This window comes from Musa acuminata, chromosome BXJ2-3 (genome assembly GCF_036884655.1).
Source record: "Musa acuminata AAA Group cultivar baxijiao chromosome BXJ2-3, Cavendish_Baxijiao_AAA, whole genome shotgun sequence".
Lineage (NCBI taxonomy): Eukaryota > Viridiplantae > Streptophyta > Magnoliopsida > Zingiberales > Musaceae > Musa > Musa acuminata.
Window position 1 is genome coordinate 3928436 of NC_088340.1, and position 26505 is coordinate 3954940.

A 26505-nucleotide genomic window follows, 5' to 3' on the forward strand; every position below is an offset into this window, starting at 1 on the left:
GGGGTGGCATCGCGGTGAGATTCTTGAACGATGGAGATGAGGTGACGAAAGGCTACAGGTTGGTCTACCTTTCACGGCACTCAGTAAGGAGCAAGTTGCACCGCTGTCAGGTCTATGACTCGTCTGCGAGGGTGTGGACGATGGACAAGGAACTCGACTTCGGTCGGTTGGAACTACATTTGGAGCACCCGGTGATCTGCGACGACGTGGTGTTCTGGGAATCGTCAAATTCGTTCTCGAACGAGATCGACCAGTATGTCGTCGGCTTCGATGTGAGGAAGGAGCGCACGCAGATCATCCCTCTGCCGAAAGAAGCAGCCGTCGCCCGCTCGGACACGATCGGAATAGGCATGTGGGAGGGGAAGTCGCTGTGCCTAATGCATTACGAAACGTGTACTTGGGTGATCGGACTGTGGCTGCTGAGGAAGACAAACGACGGTCCGCCAGGATGGGTGAGGGTGCATGAGGTGAGCTTGGGCCAGTTAGGGTTCACGAAACCCCGCAACGTGAGCTGCGTCGTGCTGAGAGAGGTGGCGATGACCACGTCACTTGTTTTCACCGTAGATAGCGAGGCATATAGCTATGATATAAAGGATGGAGAACTCAAGAAGCTGGGATCGATGGGATACAGTTACCCACCGTTGATCCCTTACTCTAATACGCTTCGGCCATGCGGTGAAGAAGAGGAACTGTTCGTAGATAAGAGAAGAGAAGTTGAATGAAAAATTTTGTCTTTCATGTGTCCAATGCTGCGATTAAATATCATTAAATAGAGGGTCTTTTGTTAGTAGAATTTTCTGCCATTGTGAATGAAACAGCAAGAAATGATTTCTTAGGAGACAATATTAAAATTGTTATGAGAAGGTATAACATATCATAGACAAATTCACTTTGACTTAGTAATGCATAGTAAACAGGTTGTGCAAGAAAAAGTTCATGTCCTGAAAGAGAAGAGGATTGTTTAGTTGATTCATATGCATGCACGCGTTCCCTGTCGAGCAACAACATCTTGTCATTCTGCAACTAAAACCAATCTGCACTCTATACAATCTTAGATAGGCAACATCTTGTCTATATAACTTTTTGGGATTTGTTCGATTTCAAGAGAGGAGAAATCGAATAACATACTATCAGTGTACAAAAACTAATAATGCTTTGAAATGTAAGAAAAAAAAGAAATATAACATACTAAATAATACTTACTGCATGCTTTAAGTCATAAAAGGGAGATTCAAGAAATTTTCTTTCTTTCTGATTCACAATATATATATATATATATATATATATATATTATAAAACCACAATAATTTCTCATTCTAATATACCAAATCAAACATTCTTTTTCATGAATTTCTTATGCCACTGAACATACTCGTAGCTATGAATTTAATTAGGATACTTATTGCCATCGATCACCCGATGATGATTCAGAATAAGAGGCACTACACCCGATCTGAGGGCCTTTCCAACCGAGATGTCTTCAGGATCAGTTCACACAATCCATAAGACTCGGGCTGACGTCAACTGCCCCAGATGACGCCCCGATTGACCTGACATCACCTGGTCAAACAGACCGGAACGTCAGCTAAGGCACATTAACATCCTGCTCAGGCTCGATCCTTCACGTCACGCCAACACCGCTGTCAGACGTTACCAGGAATACGATCCTGCTCCCTGCAAGCGGGCACATCAGGAAACAGTAAGCTTCTCTATAAATATCCTCGTGTTCTAAACAGGAAGGGAGGAAAAAAAGATAAAAGCCCCCAAGATCATCCACGGACTTGATCGTCGGAGGGGTCGGGTCGAGCTCTCCCGACCCGACTTGTGTGCAGGTGCAAAGACGGAGGCCTCCCGTAGAACGTCCAGGCGAGGAGCCCCCTCCCGGAGGAAACGGTGACCCCATCGCGATTGGACCACCGTAGTCGGCCACCTCAACAGTCTCAAGGGTCATCCCAGGAAGATCCCCAATCATTTGGCCTCGAACCCAGTCGCGTCGGCCCTGAGGCCACGGCTTAAGGTTGTTTACACTAACATTTTGGCGCTAGAAGGAGGGCCCGAATGTCAAGGGATCGCCCGATTGACTCAGACGAGCTCGCAGCTGAGGGGTCACACCCGATCGGAGCTCCGGGGGAACATCCCCTGTTGGGAAATCATGGGGGCGACATCATATGCGCAGCGGAAGAACAAGAAAAACAAAATCCCTGATTCCCAAAAAGATGTTCGTCGTCGTGCGAAGATTGGTGCGCAAAATCCGCGAAACACAAAACTGCGTATAGAGTAGATTGTGTTACCTAGGGAGATCGTATATCCCTGTTTCCTTGCAGATCCTTAGAAGAGGGTGAAGGAGGTCAAGCGTCCTCCTCTCTAGCGGTGATCCACACAGCAGGGTTGCGACGACGCTCCTCAAAACTCCGGTGGAGAGGGAGAGGAGAATAGGAAAGGCAAGCAAAAACTCTAGCCTATGAGGCTGTGAATCCCTCCTATTTATAGAGATCCCCTGTCAAACCCTAATGGGTCCTGCCCTAATGGGTATTGGATCTACATCCAATAAGACAAGGGCTCCATCAGATATCTCATATCTGAACCTCTACTCATCGCAATGCCTACCATATGTGTGTGACCCTCTAGGCCCAATATCGAGCTGGCCGTGAGTCATACCTGTCAGAACTCCTTCTAACTCAGTGAATTATTATCTCTATAATAATTCACTTGACTCATCGACTACGGACGTACTAGGCCACTACGCCGTAGTCCCCAGACGATACAGGGGAATCCAATCCATTGGACCTGTCTGTCCTCAGTTACCGTGTACCTATAGTCCCTCATCCATCTAATATCCCAGAGACCGTATATCGAGCATGGTGTTGTCAGACCCATACGGTTTCTACTCGAGTCTCGCTCTAATCGGATTCTCCCGGAGAACTCTTTCTCTCTCAACCCGAATGACCCTGGCCAGGGATTTGTCTGAGCAAGAACACATGAGATATTCCTCTCATGACGCCGAGAGTGGATGATCCTCTATCGACACTCAATAGCCCTCGTAAGGTCGACTACCACTCCCAATGACCAGCTGTACTAGATCTGGGACAGCCAAACCTATAAGTCTGGTATCAAAGAGTGGAGCACTCATACAGGACATCCTTGGTGTCTCAAGTCTAAGGACCAGATACACCACTAGGACTACGGAATCGCTGTCTGACAATAAGGCATCATCAACCATCCAACATTCCGTAAGCGGATCAATCAGTGAACTCATTCTCCAATGAGCACCTGTACTGTATCCCTAGTGTCCCTACACGAGCAGCTATGAGACCAGCTGCATCCATCATATGGACGGGTATACAGTACACCAGTCTATCCGGTTATCACGATGTCCCTCTCGAGTAACCTATGACCGGGATTATTTAGGATATGTGTTTAAAGGTGAATCGATCTCATTATCGTGATCTCATCACAATCCGATTCCCATTGCACAAATCCAAGGACATCACAATATATATGCACATATGCAATAGTTATAAAGTGATATACGCCAAAATATAATAAGCAAAAAGATTCTGTATCAAGTAACACGTGCCATCACTCACGTGATTGGCTTGCTGGGCACCTATGACTAGGATCCCCTACGTGAAGAACCTCGAGCTGAGCACCCCGTCGCGACCTCAAAGCACCATTGGCGGTTATTCAACGAACCGGGCTGGTCGCCGCCCGAAGGAGCCCCAGCCGACCCGTCGCCTGTGTCATCCGAGGCCTTTCAGGACCTCGCTCATCAAGTCCAAGCTCTGACGGGTATGGTGCAAACCATTATCTCGCTCGTTTCTCATCCGGCGCACCCGCCTACGATCCAACCACTGCAGTAATAGGAGCCGCCCGTTCGGGCCCACACGCCACTTCTGGAGCTCCCCACTTCGCCTCGGGTCCGATCGGCCCCACTCGGGGATCGAGTGATGGCAAACCCGAGCGGTCGCCTGGAACCCGAGGCATTGTCTTCTGATTCAACAGACTCCCTACGAGCCCAGCTACGCTTTGTCAGTCAGCGGCTCGACAAAGTGGAGAAGGAGGTTCGCAGGTCAAAGGGAGAGCTCGGGGAGCACGCACACCAAGGGTGTATGTTCGCGCCCGAGATACAAGATCAGACAGTCCCCCCGAAATTTTGGCTCCCCTCTTTGGACGCATATGACGGCGCCACCGACCCAGCGGACCACGTAGCCGCTTTCCGTGCCCAAATGGCGTTGTATGGAACCTCTGACTCTTTGATGTGTAGGGTGTTTCCCACGACTCTGAGGGGGCCAACCCGCACATGGTACAGCGCTCTGAAGACCGGGATGATCGCCTCCTTTGATCAGCTCGTCAAAGACTTCGAGCTTAACTTCTTGGCCTATGCCCAGCCAAAGCCGTCTGTTGCACTGCTCCTCGGACTTAACCAACGGGAGGACGAGCCCCTCTCCCATTTTGTGAATTGCTTTACAACACAAATCCGAGGGTTGCCGGACGCTCATCCCTCTCTGTTAAAGCATGCGTTTATGATAGGCCTGCGACCTTCCAGATTCCTCTGGTCCCTCGTGGAGCGACCCCCCACCACGGTACCAGATATGCTCCAGCGGGCTAACCAGTACATCGCGGCAGAGGCCTGGGTGGCTGTGAGGAGAAGGGATGACTTTTGGCAGCGGACTCCATAGAAGAGGTCAAGTACCCGCGGTGGCTATCCGATGTAGTCCTCGTGAAAAGAAATCTAGGCCCTGCCTTAGTCTCTTCAGAGCGAAGGTTCAGTATCTACTTGACCGCCTCCCGGCTCGCAGTTAGCCTCGACCTAACCCCTTTTGTATCTACACGGCTCAACCGCAGACTGCCCCGAGTCCACGCCTGCATGGCCTGCTCACCTGAGCAATACCCCTCGGCCGCAGCCCGCTTGCGTCGTGCTCCTCGGCCGCGTGTTGACCGAGACCACGCTTGCGCAGCCTGCCCGCCTGTGTCGTGCTCCTCAGTCGCATGTTGGCCGAGACCACGCCTACGCGACCTGCCTGCCTGAGCCATACCCCTCAATCGCAGCCCGTCTATGCCGTACTCCTCGACCGCGTGTTGATCGAGACCACGCCTGCGTGGCCTGCTCGCTTGAGACGTGCTCCTCGGCCGCAGACTGCCCGAGTCCACGACTACGCGGCCTGCCCGCTTGAGCCGTGCTCCTCGGCTGCATGTTGCCCGAGACCACGCCTGCGCGGCCTGCCCGCTTGAGCCATACCCCTCGGTCGCAGCTCGTCTGCGCCGTGCTCCTTGGTCGCGTGTTGACCAAGACCACGCCTGTGCGACCTGCCCACCTGAGCCGTGCTCCTCGGCCGCATGTTGCCCGAGACCACGCCTGCGCGGCCTGCCCGCCTGAGCCATACCCCTCGGCCGCAGCCCGCCTGTGTCGTGCTCCTCGGCTACGTGTTGACCGAGACCACGCCTGCGTGGCCTGCTTGCCTGAGTCATGCTCCTCGACTGCATGTTGCCCGAGACCACTACCTCTGCGCGGCCTGCCAACCTGAGTCGTGCTCCTCGGCTGCATGTTGCCCGAGACCACTACTCTGCGTGGCCTGCCCACCTGAGTCGTGCTCCTCAGCTGCATTTTGCCCGAGACCACTACCTCTGCGTGGTCTGCCCACCTGAGTCGCGCTCCTCGGCTACACACTACCCAGGGCCACCGCTACACATCCAACCCTCCTTAGTTACTAAACTCCACAATTCCCACACCCTTGGTAACGGACCGACAACCGCCCAGTTGGGATGGTCTCTTAAAGCTGAAGTCATGCCTCGGACTCCCTTTTTACAACAACCGATGCATAGCTTCCTTCGGGGGGGGAGGGGGAATATGATGAGGGTAATAATAATGTTAAGACTCGGGCTGACGTCAACTGCCCCAGATGACGCCCCGGTTGCCCTGACACCACCTGGTCAAACAGACCGGAACACCGACCGAGACACATTAACATCCTGCTCAGGCTCGATCCTTCACGTCACGCCAACACCGCTATCAGACGTTATCAGGAATACGATCCTGCTCCCTGCAAGCGGGTGCATTAGGAAACAGTAAGCTTCCTTATAAAGATCCTCATGTTCTAAACGGGAAGGGAGGAAAAAAAGATAAAAACCCCCAAGATCATCCACTGACTTGATCGTCGGAGGGGTCGGGCTGAGCTCTCCTGACCCGACCTGTGTGTAGGTGCGAAGACGGAGGCCTCCCGCAGAACGTCCAGGCGAGGAGCCCCCTTCCGGAGGAAATGGTGACCTCGTCACAATTGAACCACTGTAGTCGGCCACCTCAGCAGTCTCAAGGGCTGTCCTAGGAAGATCCCCAATCATTCGGCCCCGGACCCAACCGCATCGACCCCAAGGCCACGGCTTAAGGTTGTTTACACAAACATTGAAACCCATCCATAGGATTCATCAACTACACAAGATGGCAGCATCACTGAGATCAGCACAATGCCTATCCGAACCACACAAACCATGAAGGATACCGAGATGAACAATGCCTTCCCCTTCGGTGGATTCAGAGGTCTCAATACTAATTATTTATGAACAATAAAAAAGATGAGTACAAAACCAAAGCAAATAACTAAAAGACAAGAATGGTTGTTCCTACCAATTTTACAAAAAAAACCAGGCCATGGATCCAAAATTTACAAATCATTTACAGAGGTTGTTCCTACCAACTTCCGTATCACTGTACATAGTTCATCATCCATATTTGTTTATGCACCCGAAGGTCGATAATGATGTGATAAAATATTTGTATATGAAAAAATACTAGGAGGTATAATGGAATTAAACAACAATCACAATTACATGAAATATCAAGATTTACGTGAAAAAATCTCTATAACACGAAGGGTAAAAATCATGGGATAAGCTAGAGAAAATTCACTATAAAAATAATAAATGTATAAATCTCATAATCTCTTGTACAAAACCCAAGCGATTACGTTACAGTGCATAATATCCAAAAAATTCCATAAGTGATCATAGTAAGAATTAATTATAAAACTGATTTAATAATTGAGAACAGCCTCTGAGTTATCCTCGTCCTCTTCCTCTCTCTTTTTTTCTTTTCTGTTTTTGCCCTTAATTGCTACTATTTCAGTTTCTTCTTTTTTTTTTTTTCTTCTCAACCACGTCCACAATCCTCTTTTTTTCAACCTTACCTGTCACACGTCTAGATTAAACAAAGTTAAGGTTTACGTTAAAAGAAAAAAAAATTAATACTGATATGGGCTGAACTAATGGGCTATGTGCCCAACAGATAAGAATCTCTAATGGAATTATATCTGTTGTTAGATTTGAAGAAAAAAAACTCATGCAACTTCAGAATTAGATCACTCATCGTCGGATGATTCTGAGCAATTCAGTAGTCAGATCTCAGGAAGTCTTATCCGGCAAAAAAAAAAAAAAGGTACCGAAATCTCGAAATGTGATGATGCTAAAACCCCCAACACCAAGTAACCTCTGCTACCTTTTCCCTCTTCTTTTCTCGGCAAGTTAGATGTCATGGATAATGTGTAACGGAGGAGAGTGATTTGATGGATCACACTAAATCTAATAATTAACTACTGTTTTTATATGATGTCTGAAATAGTAACTTTTAAATGTCATTACTCGTTGTCACTTTCATAAAAATATATGAAGAATGATATATATTATTTTCACTTTATTGTAATACAATAAATATGAAATATATATAGTTTCATGGAAAGAGTTGATGAATATTGCAATCGGTCCTTAAAGAAGAAAGCTGTGTCGATAGATGATGCAGAGGATGACAAGAACGTGTGCATATACATCCATGCAGGCACGGTGGTGGGACGCGGAAACTTCAACAAGAAAGCTGAACGGGAGGTGCGGCGGGCGGGCGAGCGAACCACCACCGCTTACTTGGCATATAAATCACCGTCCACTCTCCCTCCTTTGCATCCAACCAGCACTGGCAACAAGAAGGAAGCCAACGACCATCGCAATGGCTGCCTCCACCACAAAGTTGGCCATGCTCACCCTTGCGGCAGTTGCCTGCACGTACGCAGCCAAGCATCTGTGCCCTGATCAATCTCCCTTCCTTCTCTCTCTTCATCCCCTCCTCTTCTTTCTCTCCTTCGTATTCTCCCGCTCCGGCTCCAATGGCGCCCCTCCAGGCCCCGTCTCCTTCCCTATCTTCGGAAACTGGCTACAGGTCGGCAACGACCTCAACCACCGGAACCTCGTGGGCATGGCGAAGAAGTAGGGTAACGTGTTCCTGCTGCGGCTCGGGGTACGGTAATTACCCCCTTCCCTCTTGGACAGTCGTATTCTTTCAAATCTCAGATCGTTGGAATGGGCGGTACGCTCAACAACACCCATAGCATGGACTTCGTTGGTCCGATGAAGCTGGGTAGTCGCTGTGCCTAATCCATTAGGAAATGTGTACTTGGGTGGTGTTCGGACTGTGGCTGCTGAGGAAGACAAACGACTGTCCGCCAGGATGGGTGATGGCGCATGAGGTGAGCTTGGGCCAGATAGGGTTCAGGGAACCCCACCCCCCCCCCCCCCCCCCCCCCGACGTGAGCTCCATCATGCTGAGTGACGTTACTTGTTTTCACCATACAAAGCGAGGCATATAGCTATGATATATAAAGTATGGAAAACTCAAGAAGCTGGCATCGCTGGGATGCCCATTACCCACCGTTGATCCCTTACTCTAATACGCTTCGGCTTCGGCCATGCGGTCAGGAAGAGGAGCTGTTGGAAACAACCTGATGAGACTTTTTCCCTGTCATATATATATATATATGCATTACCGTAGAGAGACACAAAATAGCATGAAAAATTTTCTTCGGTTTCTCTTTCTTAGAGTAACGTGATCAAATGTTTTACTTTTGTAAATATTCGTAAATATAGATATCTTAATGTAATATTTTAAAATATAAAAATTAAAATATAAATAATAAATAATTACAAAGATTAATATGTAATTAGACCTTTCGACAAAACCATCAAGAGAGCATGGATATGGCATTAGAAGAACCTGTTTGAAAGATCTAATTGGCCATTGGCCATGTGCTCGTGAAGCAAACCATCGAGCATCTACAATTGACAACCTTAGAGAACCTAATGATGAAAATAATAATTATGCGCATTCTTTTATGAGTTTTGGTGCCGTGAACATTGTTGATGTAATGTTCTATTTCCTAGCAAAACTGCATCCAAATTATGCAAGTTCTTGCACAGTAGAAACTGTGACTGGGTAGAGAAGAACACAGTCAAGCTGCATAAAAGAAAAGGTTACTGCAAGTCCATGAAGAAGCCTATTCAAACTTACAATGTTTCACTGCTACGCAGAATTCCATGAAGATGAAGTTACTGCATGTCCATGAAGAACACGAAGAAGACTATTCAAAACTTACAATGTTTTACTGCTACGCAGAATTCCATGAAGATAGCCACCGGCCATTATCAAGGACACAAGAGAAACGACACCTGCAGGGAATACCTTTCCAGACTTGTTGTTACGAGACCCCATTACAGCTAGAAGAGTCACAGACGTACCTGATAAGTAAAACAGGCAGGTTAAGCATAAGGAGAAGGGGGAAAAAGATAGATATAGCCGGTGTTGAGCAGAATAGCCATGGTAGAACCCCTAACCCCAGGGATGATGTGTATAAAGGTCGTTCTGGAAGCTGGGTGTACACGTGACACAATAACGCAGCCGATACCCCTCCGGCAACTAATGACTTCTGGCTGCCGCTCTTCACACATCCCATTACACCGCCGGCTGGGAGGATGCCAATGGGAGAAAAGAAATGTTTAGCCTTCCAACGGAGGAATGCTTGTTTCGAACACACGTAAGAATGAAGCAGAAAAGGAAAGCTGCTGTGGTTTGCATGTCTTATGGGGATAGGAATGCCCATAACCCTCGTGGCTCCATACAAGATATGAAGTCCAACCTAAAATTTTGGATCCATTAACAGTACAGGATCAAGTATCGATCCTATATCTCACCCACCCGATGATACATAAATTAGAATGTCCGATCTGAATCTTAGGTACGGGTCCTCCTCATTTTGGATCCATAAGCTTATCAGATTCAGACCCCAATTGGATTTTCAATCGAGTATGGCCCCAACAAAAAACATCCCTGTTTATAAATGGTAAAAAGTATGTATGTATGCATCACAAAAAATAAATTGCTTACGAAACTCAGAAACAATAATGAGCACATATAACTTGCAGAGATAGACAATATGACCAAAATATGATTTCTTGGTGATGTTGAAGTACCAAAATAAAGAGAAAAATGTCTACACGAGCTGCTAACGAGGCATGCATCTTTCAACGTGTGTGTCTTCGCGTTGCACTCAACTCATGTAAAAAAAAAAGACCAATGTTAAGATAGATAGATAGATAGATAGATAGATATATACATATATATACATAGAGATATAGATATATATACATATATATACATTTAAATGTATATATATACATATATATATATACATATATATATATATATACATATATATACATATACATATATATATATATATACATATATATATAGATATATATACATATATATATATATATACATATATATACATATATATATATACATATATATACATATACATATATATATATATACATATATATACATATACATATATATATATATACATATATATATATATATACATATATATATATATATATATATATATATATATATATATATATATATATATATATATATATATATATAGATATATGGAGAGAGAGGGATAGAGAGAGAGATAGATAGATAGATAGATAGATAGATAGATAGATAGATAGATATATATATATATATATATATATATATATATATATATATATATATATATATATATATATATATATATATATATATATATATATATATACGTTTAAAGTGTGTTTATATATACACAGTGAGATTTCTTATACAGTTTTCGAATCTCGATTTCTTGCTGCAGCGATGAACCCTCCGCTCGAGATCGGCATCGTGGGCGAGAAGAAGCCCGTAACCGGAAGCTGTCGGCTTCCCGACGACTTGCACGAAGAGATCCTGTCCTACCTCCCCGCGAAGACATTCTTCAGACTCCAACCTGTCTGTAAGTCCTTCCACGAGCTCTCGGAAAAGTCTGATTTCCTCCATTCACAATCAGATCTCTGCAAAGCCGTCTCCGGATTCTTCATCAAGAGCTATAGTTCCTTCGACTCCTTTCTCCACGTTGACCCCTGCGCCGGCGTGCCCAGAACCTTTGGCGAATTCCTGAGCAAGAACAATGGCTTCATCCTTGGGTCAGCTGATGGCCTTGTCTTCGTCAGGCACGACAACCGCCGTGCTACCACCCATAGTTTATTTGTCTACAACCCGGCACGTAGGACTCGGTGTCATCTACCCGCACCATCGGACATGTGTCTGGAGGGTGGCATCGCGGCAGTGACCTTCATGAACGACGGAGAGAAGGTGATGAAAGACTACAAGCTGGTCTACCTCTCACCAACCTCGGAGTGGAAATCGTTTCGCCGCTGCCAGGTCTACGACTCGGTGGCAAAGATGTGGACGATGGACAAGCGTCTCGACTTTGGAGGGGCCGCAATAGACTTGGATCACCCGGTGGTCTACGACGAGACCATATTCTGGGTGTCGACTCCGGGACCGCTCATGATGATTAATCGGTACGTCGTCGCTTTCGACCTGAGGACCAAGTGCACGCAGATCATCCGTCCGCCGGAAAGAATGAACATCGATCGCTCCGACACCATTGGGATCGGAAAGTGGGAGGGAAAGTCGGTTTGCCTGATTCATTACCGTAAGTCTTCTCGGGTGTTCGCTCTAGAGCTGCTGGAGAAGAGTGGCAACGGTGCGATACGCTGGGTGACGACGCATGAGGCAAGCTTGGACCGGATGGGGTTCACGATGCTGTGTGAGGTGGCGACGACTACACTACTTGTTTTCGCTACACTTGAAGATGCATACACCTACAGTATAAAGGATGGAGAAATCAAGAAACTGGGACCGCTGGGATTGTGGTTTACATCGTTGATCCCTTACTCTAATACGCTTCGGCCATGCGGTGAAGAAGAGGAACTTTTCGAAACAACCTGAAGAGACTTTTTTTGTTTGTTTGTATTTCCTATTATGTATACATTCTCGTAGATAAGAGAAGAGAAGTTGAATGAAAAATGTTGTCTTCCTTGTGTCCAATGCTGCGATTAAATATCATGAAATAGAGGGTTTTTTGTTAGTAGAATTTTGTGCCATTGTGAATGAAACAGCAAGAAATGATTTCTTGGGAGACAATATTAAAATTGTTATGAGAAGGTATAACATATCATAGACAAATTCACTTAATAATGCATAGTAAACAGGTTGTGCAAGAAAAAGTTCATATGCCCCGACTAAATTAGAATGAATGATGCAAGCATATGGAGGGATAATAAATAAGTTTGAGACATTGAGGGATAATTAATATGTTTTTTTAATTATCACTAAAGAACTTTTACCACCTCCAAACAAGAATCTCCTATGTCGATAGAATATTATCTTAAATATTGGCTAATTATAAAAATTATTTGCCCATGAGAGATAATTTGGGGAATAAAAGTTCAATTAAGATTTTAGGAAGAATTTTATAATTTAAAATATATAATAATATTGGTTAAAAAAAACTTTAGTCGATCATCAATAAGCATACACCTATGATGAAAATGATGAAATTAAAATCAGTTGGACCATTATGATATTCCAACATCCAATAAATAATTCAATTGTGTAGTCATCTAGATTGAGTCTTTTTACCAAAATTCATAGATCTTAGAAAATCTTAAATTTACTTATATTCAAAAGGTATGAAAAGTTAAGATTAGAAATTATATGTAGAGTAGGCAGCAATCGATTCATTCCAAAAATTGGAGTAAAAGACACCACTTCTACCCTAATTTGAACATCTTTGTGACAAATCTCACTATCTTTCCAAATACATTGGATTTTGCATTTGTCCATTTTGTCCTAATCATAACCTACCATCTCAAATTAATTTATCTAACAATGGTTTGAAGTGGATTGATCTTTAAGACTCTTAATTAAGGCTCATATTAGCATTCTTAACTTGGAAGTCTTTAATTTAATTTGCTCGAGTGACAAAGGTTCTTTTTTTTCAAGATTCCTTATAAATTAGTAATTTCATAAATTAAAAATATCCTAAACATTCAAAATCAGTAGTAAAATATTCCCTCGCACAACTATTCTATCTTTAGCATCCTTATGTTTATCTGAAAATTTTGAAACTAAAAATAACTTTTTTTTTTTCAGATGATTATTATTTTTATTTGAATAAGGAAAAAGTAGTGATGCGAGGCAACGTGAGCAATTTAATGATCTTTTCACTATCTATCGATCTTAGCGATAACTAAGGCTCTTAATTAAAGTCAATTTTATCATTTACTTGGCATGTTAGATATCATGGATAATGTCTAACAAAGAGGAATGCTTAGAAAGATCATACTAAATTTAATAATTAAATATTATTATCATGAAATGATTATATATATATATATATATATATATATATATATATATATATAGTCAATCCTTTCTCTTTTGGTATAATAAAGTCTTCAATTGCAAAAATTTCGACACGTTTGGCATTTGTTAATCCATATATATATATATATATATATATATATATATATATATATATATATATATATATACTGCTAATCCTTTTGGTATAATAAAGTCTTCAATTACAGAAATTTCAACCCGTTTGGCATTTGTTCATCAAAATTTTCAAGTTTTTATCCATAATAATTATAAATATTTTAACCAGCCTAGATGAATCCAAAGTTCAATTGTTATATATAATCTTCAAAATCCCGAAGCAAAAACATTATAATCGATTTGGTTAAACCAAAAAAATGTTATAATCATATTTAAAAAATAAATTTAAATGAGAAACTAAAAAATTAAGTTATTAGATGTCGGTAAAAAATTATTATTATTATTTTAAAATAATAATTTTTAAATATTTTAAAAATATATTTTTTAAAATTTTTTGAAGTCTTAATTATTTAGGATCGATTATATGAATATTTTGTAAAATCATATATATATATATATATATATATATATATATATATATATATATATCTCATAAGAAATGGAATAATCATGCATCGAAAAGAACACCCAAACAAGCGACAAGTGTCACGATGGCATGCGGTTACGTGATGGCAACCACATAAGCAATGCAAGCACGCAAAGAAAAGATAGTAAGTGAACTCTCACACACAAATGTATGTATGATTTATTACAACCTTTTATTATAGCATTGTTATGTATGCTCATATATTGTTAATTTGATCTTCGATTTAGTCAATTAAACTTAATTAATTATACTTTAACACTCAATTAAAGTTATTTTTCTTGACACATGTGTATTTATTTATTTAGGGTACCAAATGGAGACCTAAGTATATGCGCATTCATACATTTTAACCTCTAGAAAACCCACCGCCTCCCCCCACCATTAATCCGCTGTTTCCTCCTTCGACGTTTCTTCCCCGTTGCCAGCGATCGAAACCAGAGCTCGGCGTCTCCTCTCTCTCTCTCTCTCTGTCTCTCGGTGAAGGATCTCTTCATCTGCCCTCTTTTCGTTTTGGATTTCGAGATTGCTTCCGTCGATCGACGTGGTAAACGTTTGTGGGAAATCGGGCATGGGTTTCTTTCCAGGCTGATTGGATCGGCCTTCTTGTTTCGGTGGGATCTTCCCTCACTTTGATCTTTGTTTGGGGGGCGAAGATTTCGGAGGGAAGATGGGGTATTTGAACTCCATCAGCGGGCTTCAAGCAGACGGTGCTCCGGTCAGCGGGGGAGGACTCAGGTCTCTCCTTGTGAAGTCGTATTAAGGCTTACGATATTCTTTTCTAGATTTGTTTATGTTTCGTATCTCGTGCGATTTTCGAGCTGATCTTATGCTAGCATTCGCTTCATATATTTTGAGTTCTAATTCGAAGGCAAACTAACTAGTTATCGGAAGAGATTTATTTATTTATTATGTATAAACAGTCATTTATTCCTTAATAATTCAATATTAGTTAGATCCTTAATAATTGACAAACAAGTTATGAGATGGTTCCTCAGATATGGATGTGTGAACTTACATGGGAAACATGGTTCTTTTACGCTGAATAAACTCATAGAACTGCTTCCTATCTGTTAAATGTGGTGCTTGAATCTGCAGTTGAATATGTTGCCTAAAGCAGACTGTAAAGAAACATCCTACTCTTGCGTGTCAATCTAACATTAAAACTCATGCTCATTTCTTTCAAGACAGTCAAGATGGGAAGTTTGGTTATGAGTATGCAAGCTGTCCACGGAAAAGATCTTCAATGGAAGACTTCTATGAGACGCTAATTGACAGCGTTGATGGAGAAATTGTTGGCTTGTTTGGGGTCTTTGATGGTAAAATTTCTGCAGTATTTTGTTGTCTTTGTTTATGTTTAGAATGTCTTATCTTTTTTTCTTTTGTATTTGAAATTTTTTGGTAAAATTTTCATAGAAAACCCATTCATTAACTTGCTTCTTTCAATCCTTTTCTAGGGTAAATTTCTCTCGTGGAGAGTTGCTTATACATTCAATATCCTAACGTTAGACTTTGATGCTTTGATGAGTGGTTGTGTAGGTCATGGCGGTGCCCAAGTAGCGGAGTATGTTAAACAAAACCTCTTCGGCAACTTACTCAGGCATCCAAAGTTCATTACCGAGACAAAATCAGCTATAGGTGGTGCTGATTTGCATTTAGTGCGATGAAAGAGCTTTTAAAGAAATATAATATTTGGCTTATGAAATTCATCTGTGCTGTTACCTTCAGCTGATGCATACAACCACACGGACGCAGAATATTTGAAATCTGAGAACAGCCAGAACCGAGAGGCGGGTTCAACTGCATCAACAGCTGTCCTTGTTGGTGATCGTTTGCTCGTTGCAAATGTTGGGGACTCTAGAGCTGTCATATGTAGAGGAGGAGATGGTAAGCCCCACATCCTGAAATCAGTTCTCTTATCATCAATTATGTGTAATGGATTTCTGTACTTCATCTAGAACTAAACCGGCTTAATTTAGATGGAGTTTACTGCATTTTTTGCTTACTAACTGTATTTTGACAACCCAACCTATTTAAGAGCAATATTTAGAATGTGACTCCGGTGACATCTAGGTTCTTAGGATATATGTAGGTTCTAGACCAACAAAGTTTTGTGGCCTTCTCTTGATCCTGCCAAATGCTATGGTAGCTCTGTGTCTCCGGTGTACTGTACACACTGAAACAAATAATCATATATTTTCAGATTCTTCAAAAATCTGGTAATATAAAAAAGTATATACTGGAAGGAGAAAGAGAACATATTCCTGTTTGGATTCGCAGAATTTAAGCCTCGATTTGGAGAATTGAACCTGTAAAAAAATCTTCAGAAATGGCTGAAACTGCACACTTATGATGATAAATGAGGATTTAAATTGTTGATGATGGATGAGGTACTAAAGTTCATCACGCTCTCGTATTGCATATACTCGTTTTGAACTGACATTTTGGAGATTAATAGTTTACTAGAAAGTTAAACAGGATTGGAAACTTAATATTAAGTTATCCAATTTTTACACAGAATTATTTAAAGAATAATAATCACTTTTTTATGCTACTTGTATAAGCCATTGCACTTAATGTCTTTACAGCTTATCGATGCTACAGTGGTTTGATAGCTAGATACTCTTGGTGAAATTGTATACAAATAGTTTAGTCATGTTATCTTGCCTTTAATGTATGATCTAAGAACTATTTTTTGTTCATTGCTCGAGTGTTGTTCCTTAATTGATGGAACTTTCCATTTAGCGCCATACATGGTAGGTTTTGGTGCCACATTAGATGTATGACATGTCTTGAAATCTACAAATGGGATTTTTATTCGTGTGATTTATTATTCTAGGGTCTTTTATCCTGCAGTCCACATTTTGTTGGTTATATTTCTTGCATTATGGAATTCACCCTTGTCAAAACCATCTAATCGTAGACTTCAACGATTAGGAGTTTTACTATTCACGCCAATGACAAAACAGGCTGACAATGGAAGTTGATGTTTCCTTAATCTCGAAGCTAGTCATAAGCATATTTCTCCATTATTTGTTTTGTTCAGTGTTAAAGAATATATATTTTATATGGAACTTTAGGTAGATATTATTGTGTCTCCATTATTTTTTCTTGCCAAATTTACACATTTTTATCAAAAATCATCCCCCATGTATGTAGAGCTTGGTATTTAACATTTTACATATTTCCATAGGCATTATCTGTGATCTACCATTTGCTTTTGTTTGGATGTTTGCTTGCCCATTTGTTCATCTCATGGTTCAATTATACTATATGTGGTCATCTTTAGTTTGCGATTATTGCCTTCTAACTAGATTCAAATTTCTGTTTGATTTATGAATGGCAATAAACAGTACTGTGTGGTGCTGTTGACATCCTTGTTGTCATTGAATTCTGTTGTTTATGTTTGTTCTTATGCCCATTGAGGTTGTTCTGTATTCTTTATAAGATATCCACGTAATCTCTTCTCATTTCAATTGATTGGGTCGAAAAATCAATCTAGAATTTGTTGCATCACTCGATCCAGTTATCTTGAAAATTATAACTATTAAAGATTTTTTATTTAGCATATTAAAAAGCTGCTTGTGGTTCTAATTTTCGTTGTTTTTTTTCCCACTTTTTCTTTGTTAAATCCAGTTTGACATCTCAACTTGTGCTCAATTAAAACAAAAGTTTTGCTATGTTTATGTATTCTATGAACCTCTTGATACAAACATCTGATTCTTGCTTTTTCAATGGCATCAGTTGCAAACAAGTCCTTTTCTGAGGCAAACAGTTGTGGCAGTTGTAGCCAGAACCGAGAGGCGGGTTCAACTGCATCAACAGCTGTCCTTGTTGGTGATCGTTTGCTCGTTGCAAATGTTGGGGACTCTAGAGCTGTCATATGTAGAGGAGGAGATGGTAGGCCCCACATCCTGAAATCAGTTCTCTTATCATCAATTACGTGTAACGGATTTCTGTACTTAATCTAGAACTAAACCGGCTCAATTTAGACGGAGTGTACTGCATTTTTTTTTTACCAACTGTATTTTGACAACCCAACCTATTTAAGAGCAATGTTTAGAATGTGACACCAGTGACATCTAGGTTCTTAGGATATATGTAGGTTCTAGACCAACAAAGTTTTTTGGCCTTCTCTTGATCCTGCCAAATGCTATAGTAGCTCTGTGTGTCTCCGGTGTACTGTACACATTGAAACAAATAATCATATAGTTTCAGATTCTTCAAAAATCTAGTAATATAAAAAAGTATAGACAGGAAGGAGAAAGAGAACATATTCCTGTTTGGATTCACAGAATTTAAGCCTCAATTTGGAGAATTGAACCTGCGAAAAAATATTCAGAAATGGCTGAAACTGCACACTTATGATGATAAATGAGGATTCAAATTGTCGATGATGGATGAGGTGCTAAAGTTCATTACGCTCTCGTATTGCATGTACTCTTTTTGAACTGAGATTTGAAGATTAATAGTTTACTAGCAAGTTAAACAGGATTGGAAACTTAATATTAAGTTATCCAATTTTTACACACAGAATTAGTTAAAGAATAATGATCACTTTTTTATGCTACTTCTATAAGCCATTGCACTTAATGTCTTTATGACTTTTCGATGCTACAGTGGTTGGATAGCTAGATACTTTTGGTGAAATTGTATATTAATAGTTTAGTCATGTTATCTTGTCTTTAATGTATGATCCAAGAACTATTTTTTGTTCATCGCTTGAGTGTTGTTCCTTAATTGATGAAACTTTCCATTTAGCGCCATACATGGTAGGTTTTGGTGCCACTTTAGATGTATGACATGTCTTGAAATCTACAAATGGGATTTTTATTGGTGTGATTTATTATTCTAGGGTCTTTTATTCTCCAGTCCACATTTTTTTGGTTATATTTCTTGCATTCTGGAATTCACCCTTGTCAAAACCATCTAATCGTAGACTTCAACGATTAGGAGTTTAATTATTCACGCCAATGACAAAACAGGATGACAATGGAAGTGATGTTTCCTTAATCTTGAAGCTAGTTATAAGCATATTTCTCCATTATTTGTTTTGTTCAGTGTTAAAGAATATATTTTTTATACGGAATTTTAGGTAGATATTATTGTGTCTCCATTATTTTTTCTTGCCAAATTTACACATTTGTATAAAAAATCATCCCTCATGTATGTAGAGCTTGGTATTTAACATTTTATATATTTCCATAATCATTATCCGTGATCTACCATTTGCTTTTGTTTGGATGTTTGCTTGCCCATTTGTTCATCTTATGGTTCAATTATACTATATGTGGTCATCTTTAGTTTGTGATTATTGCCTTCTAACTAGATTCAAATTTCTGTTTGATTTATGAATGGCAATAAACAGTACTCTGTGGTGCTGTTGACATCCTTGTTGTCATTGAATCCTGTTGTTTATGTTTGTTCTTATACCCGTTGTGGTTGTTCTGTATTCTTTATAAGATATCCATGCAATCTCTTCTCATTTCAATTGATTGGGTCCAAAAATCAATCTAGAATTTGTTGCATCACTCGATCCCGTTATCTTGAAAATTGTAACTATTAAAGATTTTTTATTTAGCATATTAAAAAGCTGCTTGTGGTTCTAATTTTCATTTTTTTCCCCCACTTTTTCTTTGTTAAATCGAGTTTGGCATCTCAACTTGTGCTCAATTAATACAAAAGTTTATGTATTCTATGAACCTCTTGATACAAACATCTGATTCTTGCTTTTTCAATGGCATCAGTTGCAAAAAAGTCCTTTTCTGAAGCAAACAGTTGTGGCAATTTCTTGTAGAGCACCCATTTTACTTGCAAGTTCTGTTTCTTGGTTCTTACAGTATGTTGCAAAAGCAATTTTCTGATCATGATAAGAGTAGTTGACCAAACGAACTTCTGGGTGCTTCATAAATTAGAGAAAAAAGTCTTTTGTTCCCCATATAGCAAGTTTTGCTTCTAGCTCGTCCAGTAGATTGCAACGGCAATTTTTCTGATTGCTTGGTAATTTAGAGAAAGAAACCTTTTGTCCCTCGTGCATCATGGGCAAAAGCCAGTTCTTGGTACTTTGAACAACAGAGACCTGGCAAATCAACCTGTTGTGGTACTTGGTTGATGTGAGCTCTCATAATTAAACCGATCACTCTATTTTGATGGTGATAATATGGAGATGATTTTCTCTGGATGTGCTTGAAGGTTCTGTTTTTAACAAATTCAGTATCTGAAATAGAATACAATCACCAGAATCTTGTATTGAATTATTGATTGAGCCTCTTAAAAGTTTAGTTCTTTACTAGGAACTCGGCTCACGCTATTTTTTGTTACTTTTGCAGCTATAGCTGTCTCAAGGGATCACAAGCCTGACCAAACAGATGAGAGAGCAAAGGATTGAGGATGCTGGGGGCTTTGTAATGTGGGCTGGTACTTGATCTCCTCCCTCAGTTTTTATCAGTTTAGATCATTTCGTTATTTAAATACTGATCAACTGTAACTGCAGGGACATGGCGTGTCGGTGGTGTTCTTGCCGTTTCTCGTGCATTTGGTGATAGGCACCTGAAACAGTTTGTTGTCGCAGATCCAGAAATTCATGTTTGATCTCTGACCTGTCACTTTATTCCTACAATGTTATTGTCTTCAAGACTCGAGACATATCATCATCTGACAGTAATGCCTTTGACTGCTTCGACTACTGTTGAATGCAGGAGGAAGCGGTTGATGGATCTCTCGAATTCCTCATCCTTGCAAGTGACGGATTGTGGGATGTTGTCACGAATGAGGTACTTTAAAAGAAGATAATAACAAAAAAAAAAAAAAAGGTACCTGAAATATCATCTCCGAAGATTGAACCCTTTCTTTTTCATTTGGTTCCAAATTCAGGAGGAGGTGGTAGCTATTGTCAAACCCCTACAAGATCCAGAACAAGCAGCAAAGAAACTGTTACAGGAGGCCTATCAAAGAGGTAGTTCTGACAACATCGCTTGTGTCGTGGTACAGTTTCTTGGCTAGCCTTGATAACACAACCGAGCAGCAATAGGTACAAATTGTCTGCTTGATCTTTGTCATCGCTTTGTTATCTGTAATGGTTTCATGGATTTGGAAGTCAATAAAAAGATACCTTTGCTTTAACCAAAACTAGTAGCAAAAAGAGTATATTTGTGATGCTTAGTGGAGTCTGTATCATGCTGTTTTCACTTTTGTTAGAATAATCAATAAGATTGTTTGGTTAGAGTGCCTAAATTTCTTCCTGAATAGTCGTTTATATATACAAACCATTTTTACCATTTGGAATTTACTCCTGCAATTAAAGTAGCTCAAGTTTGGTAATTTAAGCCTTAAGGAACAATTTTGATATGCCCCCTATGAAAGCAAAATGAGACCCATGAAAGAAGGTCTCTTATTGAGTTTGTATTATAAATGTTGGCAGGAAGATTAATTTCACATGGATACAGAATTGAAGAGTCTAATGATACATAGTGGAGTTTGATTGTGATAGTTTCCATGGTAACTTTGACCATTTTGACGTAGATTCAAAGGTAAAGCCGTATAACCATTCTTCGTGATTGATCCATGAAGGGTCATGCCCATGTCTTATCTAGAGTGGCAGATGCGGATGTGTTTGAATAGAATAGAACCTAACCTATTAATTTGTTGTTTGCGCCCCTTAACAAAAATTATAGGTCCCATGTCATCCAAGAAGGATAGGAACATCTAAGTTACTTTTTAACCCTACACAGTTTGCCTCGTGCAAAAGAGTCTACCTTAGCCTTCATATTCTCCTCGTCTGTTGTGGACACAACCTTTCTTGACTCGGACACAAAAAAAGGAAGAGAAAAATAAACCAAAAGAAGGCTAATGGAGTTGGAGACAACGACCGATTGAATGAACAAGTTGATCGAGTATGGTGCCTCTCTCTCTCTCTCTCTCTCTCTCTCTTTCCATCCACACTAACCTGTTATTTAATGCTTTGTTGTCGTCCGCAGCCCACTGCCGACGACGCTTTCAGCAGAGCAGCGAGAACAGAAAAAAGGAGATGAAAAGTTGGTCCACCGGGGAAATGGAGGAGGGTGCCGAAAGCGGCGTTAAGACGTGGATCCTGGCATTTCTCTTTTGTCGAGGACTAGCGTAGAGATGCCGCAACGTCGAAGCTGCTGCCTCGCTCCTCCAAGTAAGTAGCTCTTTTCTTGGCCCTGCCTTCCCGTTGCACGGTCTCAGATAGAGAGACCGGCATTCTTCCTCCGTGCGCTCCACTTGCAGTCTCGGCACGGGCTGAGGCCGTTTCTCAAGTACAGGAGGCTGCGAGTCAGGTGCACATGGGTTGGGTCGAAAGTCCCTAGCGATGTTGCGATGGCGACAAAATGGCACCCGCAGACTGTCTCTCAAGGTGGGCCAATCCCAGTGTTCCACGATTCTGTCAGCTGTCCGCCACTTCCGGCTCGTCGTCATCGAGCACTCACTAACGCGACCGTGATGACAAAATGCAGTCTTCCCGATCGCGACGTATAAGAGAAGAAGGGCGATAGATTGATGGATGGAGGAATCGAGAGAGAGGCAAGTGATGGCGTTCGAGTGGGAATGGAACTCGATATGGCAGTTGTTTGCGACGCTGGTGTTCCTCCGGACGGCGTACAGGGACTTCCTTCCCCCGGAGCTCCACCACTCCGTCGGCTTCCTCCTCCGTGGCCTCATGACCCGCTTCGACACCGACCTCAAGATCATCGTCGATGAGTACGACGGCTCCTGCAGCAATGAACTCTACAGCGCCGCCCAGGCTTACCTCGGCAGCCACTGCCTCGACGACGCCCGCGTCGTCCGTCTCGCCAAGCGCCACGACTGCCCCCTCCCTCCTCCCCTCCTACCACACCACCCACGACTCCTTCCAAGGCATTCCCCTCCAGTGGAGCTCCGTCGTGGAGCGCGCCTCTGCCTCCTCTTCCCCCATCCGCAGCAGCTCCCTCTCTTCGGACCACCGCTACCTCGAGCTCTCCTTCCACAGCCGCCACCGCGAGGCCGTCCGCTCCCAGTACATCCCCCACGTCCTCCCGGAGGCCGAGCGCATCCGCCTCCGGGCCCGGGAGCGCCGCCTCTACACCAACCGCTCTGTCGTCTTCGGCGACGACCACCGTAACCCCTGGTCCCCCGCGCCCTTCTCCCACCCCTCCACCTTCGACACCCTCGCCATCGACCCGGTTCTCCGCGACGACCTCCTCCGGTTCGTCAGCCGCCGGAACTATTACTCCCGCGTCGGCCGCGCCTGGAAGCGGGGCTACTTCCTCTACGGTCCGCCCGGGACGGGCAAGACCAGCCTCGTCGCCGCCATCGCCAACCTGCTCGAGTTCGACGTGTACGACCTAGATCTCACCGCCCTCCGCCGCCTCCTCGTCTCCACCAACCCCAAGTCCGTCGTCGTCATCGTTTGTACAGCCTCGTCAACTTACTAAAACAGCCTTTGCTCCCTTCGTAGATCTTCTTGGTGTTTCTTTCTTTCTGACTTGAGCACAACGAAGACATGCCTCTTCCAGATTAAGCTTTTCATGCGTAAAATCTCACACCACCATCTGACTTATCTCCTCTAAATTAGCTTCTCACATTGGATCCTTCCACACGACGAACACGATTGTTGCATGTTAAGTGGTCATGTCTCTTCTCGATCTAAATCATTCAGATTATTGCATTGGGAGCTTCGATGCATGATGGATGGAGGGCAGTATTCGTCCCACCACTTGTAATCCACTAAAGGAAGGGGTGGACTAATCTTAAGCAGGAGGCTTAGACCCCTCGGACCCGGCAAAAGCCACGTGGGTCGAGCAGCCTTTGCCTACCGCTCCGCCCGGAGATGCGGAACGCGAATCATTGAAACTTTCAACGAGGGAGTGGCACCCCATGCAAACTTGTGGAATTCCCTCTTAATAGTTGTTACAGTCCATCAGTGTCTGTGCAGAGACAGATGGGAACTTAATTTAAATAAGAGTTTCAATGTATACATATATTATTGATTTTAAAAAAGAAACGTCTAATCAAAATCTACCATATCAAATTAATTTATCTAAAAATGGTTTGAAGTCGATTGATTTTTAAGACTCTTAATTAAGGCTCATATTAGCATGGCGCCGTTCCGCGCGTCCCGAGCGGCGATCGTACAAAGGTACCACCTCACCTCCCGAGAACCAATCGCTACGCCCGCGTACGGTCGACCCTCGTACAGTAGTATAAAAACCCCAGGCCGGCATCCGACCTGGGGAGGGAAGGGGGAGAAAAAAGATCATCCAGCCCGTCACTGACTAAATCGTCGGAGGGACCAAAGTCGGAAGACACCCGACGACGATCTTTTTTGCAGGGAAGCTATCATCCGCTGGCTAGAAGGCACTAATCAAACCCTGCCAACGATCAAAGTGGTGGTCGATCGATCTCAAAAGCCAACTCAACCAACCAGAGACTTTCGACATTGCCTCGTGGACCAGGCCGTGCTGACTCATTAGCCACGGCGCATCAATCCACCAACATTTTTGGCGCTAGAAGGAGGGCCATGTCGCAGGAGCATCTCACGGGAGCCCTCTAAGAAGGAGAACCATCGATCGGTCACCCCTCTGCCGGACCCAGAGATCAGCACCTCCCCATCCTCAAAGACGGGGGAATCTCGACTTCAACGCCAGATCGTTACTGGCGCTTGTTTAATGACCCGCGGTTGTCGCCCCCCGGAATTACTGCAGGACCCTCGACCGTGTCGCCCGAGGCGTTTCTCAGCCTAACCAAGCAAGTACAAGCAATAACGGGGATGATGCAGACTCTCGTCCCACTCATCCCCCAGATCGTATAGTTGGCAACTACCCCGACCGACCCTACCCGGCAAAGGCCGGCCAAGGAGCAAGTCGGGACAGGAGAAGCCCGAGACAGAACGACAGGCCCGAGAGGATCGCCCGAGCAGAGTGCACATGTGCCCTGCCAGGTCACACCGCCCCGCCCTGAGCCTGACACCATATCATCCGACTCGGCGAATGACTCGTTCAGGATGCAACTATCCCGGGTCAACTATCGCCTGGACGAGTTCCAGCGAGAGCTTCAGAAGTCACGGAGCTAGCCGATCAAGGGCGACTCGGGCGGATCCCCCTTTATTCAGGAAATACAAGAAAAGCCTGTATCCCTCAACTTCAGGCTGCTAGCATTGGAGACATACGACAGCGGCTCCGACCCTACAGAGCACGTCGCCGCGTTTCAGGCTTAGATGGCCCTCTTCGGCACTTCCGATGCATTAATGTGTCAGGCATTCCCGACCACCTTCAGGGGACCAACACGCGCGTGGTTCAGTCGGCTACGCCAGTCCTCAGTTTCATCCTTCGATCAGCTCGCCATGGAGTTCGAGCAGAATTTCCTCGCCAGCATGCGACCCAGGCCTTCCATGGCCACCCTGCTTGCATTATCCCAGCGTGAGGACAAGACACTCTCCCAATTCGTGGCACGTTTTGCCACTGAAATCCGCAGATTCCCGGACGCTCACCCTTCTCTAATCATGTAGGCGTTCTTGATGGGGATGAAGCCCTCAAGGTTCTTCTGGTTGCTGATCGAAAAACCCCCAACAACCATCCCTGAGATGCTCCAGCACGCCAACCAGTACGTTGCCGCAGAAGTACTAGTGGCAGGAAGGCGTGTGGACGGAAAGAGGCCAAGGGTCGAACAATCCCGAAATGCTACCTCAGCAGTCCCAGCGCAACCCCGGCGGAGGCCCGACCGACCCGAGCTACTGCTCCCGAAGCCCCCGCCTCTCCCGCTGAACACATCTCGTACCGAGATCTTCCTCCAAATAAGGGAGAAGGGGGAGAAAAAAGATCATCCAGCCCGCCACTGACTAAATTGTCGGAGGGACCAAAGTCAGAAGACACCCGATGACGGTCTTTTTTGCAGCGAAGCTGTCATCCACAGGCTAGAATTCGCTGATCAAACCCCGCTGCCGATGATCAAAGTGATGGTCGATCGATCTCGAAAGCCAGCTCAACCGACCAGAGACTCCCGACATTGCCCCGTGGACTTGGTCGTGCTGACTCATCAGCCACGGCGCATAAATCCATCAACATTTTTGGCGCTAGAAGGAGGGCGGTCAGGTAATAACCACCTCGCCCCCTCCACAGTCGAAAGCAGGTCAGGAATAGAGCCCTAGATGGTTCTATCCCGACCGCACGACATTCCCCAAGGAATGCCACCAAATAGCGCCAGGAGTTCAGCGCCATCTGAGACGGCGATATACCCCATGTACGGAGGCAATCCTCTATAACGAGATGAAGCGGGAACCGCAGCCCCGCCTCAAGGGCACCCACCATCAGCCCAAATCCCTGGGGAAACT

The 26505-nt window shown here is 43.4% G+C and overlaps 3 protein-coding genes and 1 pseudogene across 3 annotated transcripts; all 4 read left to right on the plus strand.

Moving 5' to 3' along the window:
- Positions 1-11002: 11002 nt before the first annotated feature.
- Positions 11003-12139, plus strand: LOC135606635 (uncharacterized). The gene has a single exon (XM_065097692.1). The coding sequence runs from the start codon at positions 11003-11005 to the stop codon at positions 12137-12139; it is 1137 nt and encodes a 378-aa protein (XP_064953764.1).
- A 2356-nt stretch (positions 12140-14495) lies between these two features.
- Positions 14496-15934, plus strand: LOC135606986 (probable protein phosphatase 2C 45). Its single transcript, XM_065098398.1, has 3 exons — positions 14496-14915; positions 15369-15496; positions 15717-15934. The coding sequence occupies exons 1-3, from the start codon at positions 14848-14850 to the stop codon at positions 15842-15844; spliced, it is 324 nt and encodes a 107-aa protein (XP_064954470.1). The 5' UTR covers positions 14496-14847; the 3' UTR covers positions 15845-15934.
- A 1977-nt stretch (positions 15935-17911) lies between these two features.
- On the plus strand, positions 17912-21179 carry LOC135606636 (probable protein phosphatase 2C 59). The gene is made up of 4 exons (XM_065097693.1): positions 17912-18077; positions 20671-20762; positions 20876-20950; positions 21051-21179. Exons 1-4 carry the CDS (start codon positions 17912-17914, stop codon positions 21177-21179), a joined length of 462 nt encoding a protein of 153 aa, XP_064953765.1.
- LOC135606985 (AAA-ATPase At3g50940-like) lies at positions 20665-23635 on the plus strand (annotated as a pseudogene).
- The last annotated feature ends 2870 nt before the right edge of the window (positions 23636-26505 follow it).

Excerpts from the sequence above, each read along its gene's own strand:
- LOC135606635 (XM_065097692.1), top strand. The coding sequence starts at position 11,003 with ATGAACCCTCCGCTCGAGATCGGCATCGTGGGCGAGAAGAAGCCCGTA.
- LOC135606636 (XM_065097693.1), top strand. The coding sequence starts at position 17,912 with ATGGCATCAGTTGCAAACAAGTCCTTTTCTGAGGCAAACAGTTGTGGC. Across the intron at positions 18,078-20,670 it reads CATATGTAGAGGAGGAGATG|GGACATGGCGTGTCGGTGGT; the intron begins GTAGGCCCCACA and ends CTGTAACTGCAG. Across the intron at positions 20,763-20,875 it reads TCGCAGATCCAGAAATTCAT|GAGGAAGCGGTTGATGGATC; the intron begins GTTTGATCTCTG and ends TGTTGAATGCAG.
- LOC135606986 (XM_065098398.1), top strand. The coding sequence starts at position 14,848 with ATGGGGTATTTGAACTCCATCAGCGGGCTTCAAGCAGACGGTGCTCCG. Across the intron at positions 14,916-15,368 it reads GTCAGCGGGGGAGGACTCAG|TCAAGATGGGAAGTTTGGTT; the intron begins GTCTCTCCTTGT and ends CTTTCAAGACAG. Across the intron at positions 15,497-15,716 it reads CTTGTTTGGGGTCTTTGATG|GTCATGGCGGTGCCCAAGTA; the intron begins GTAAAATTTCTG and ends GTGGTTGTGTAG.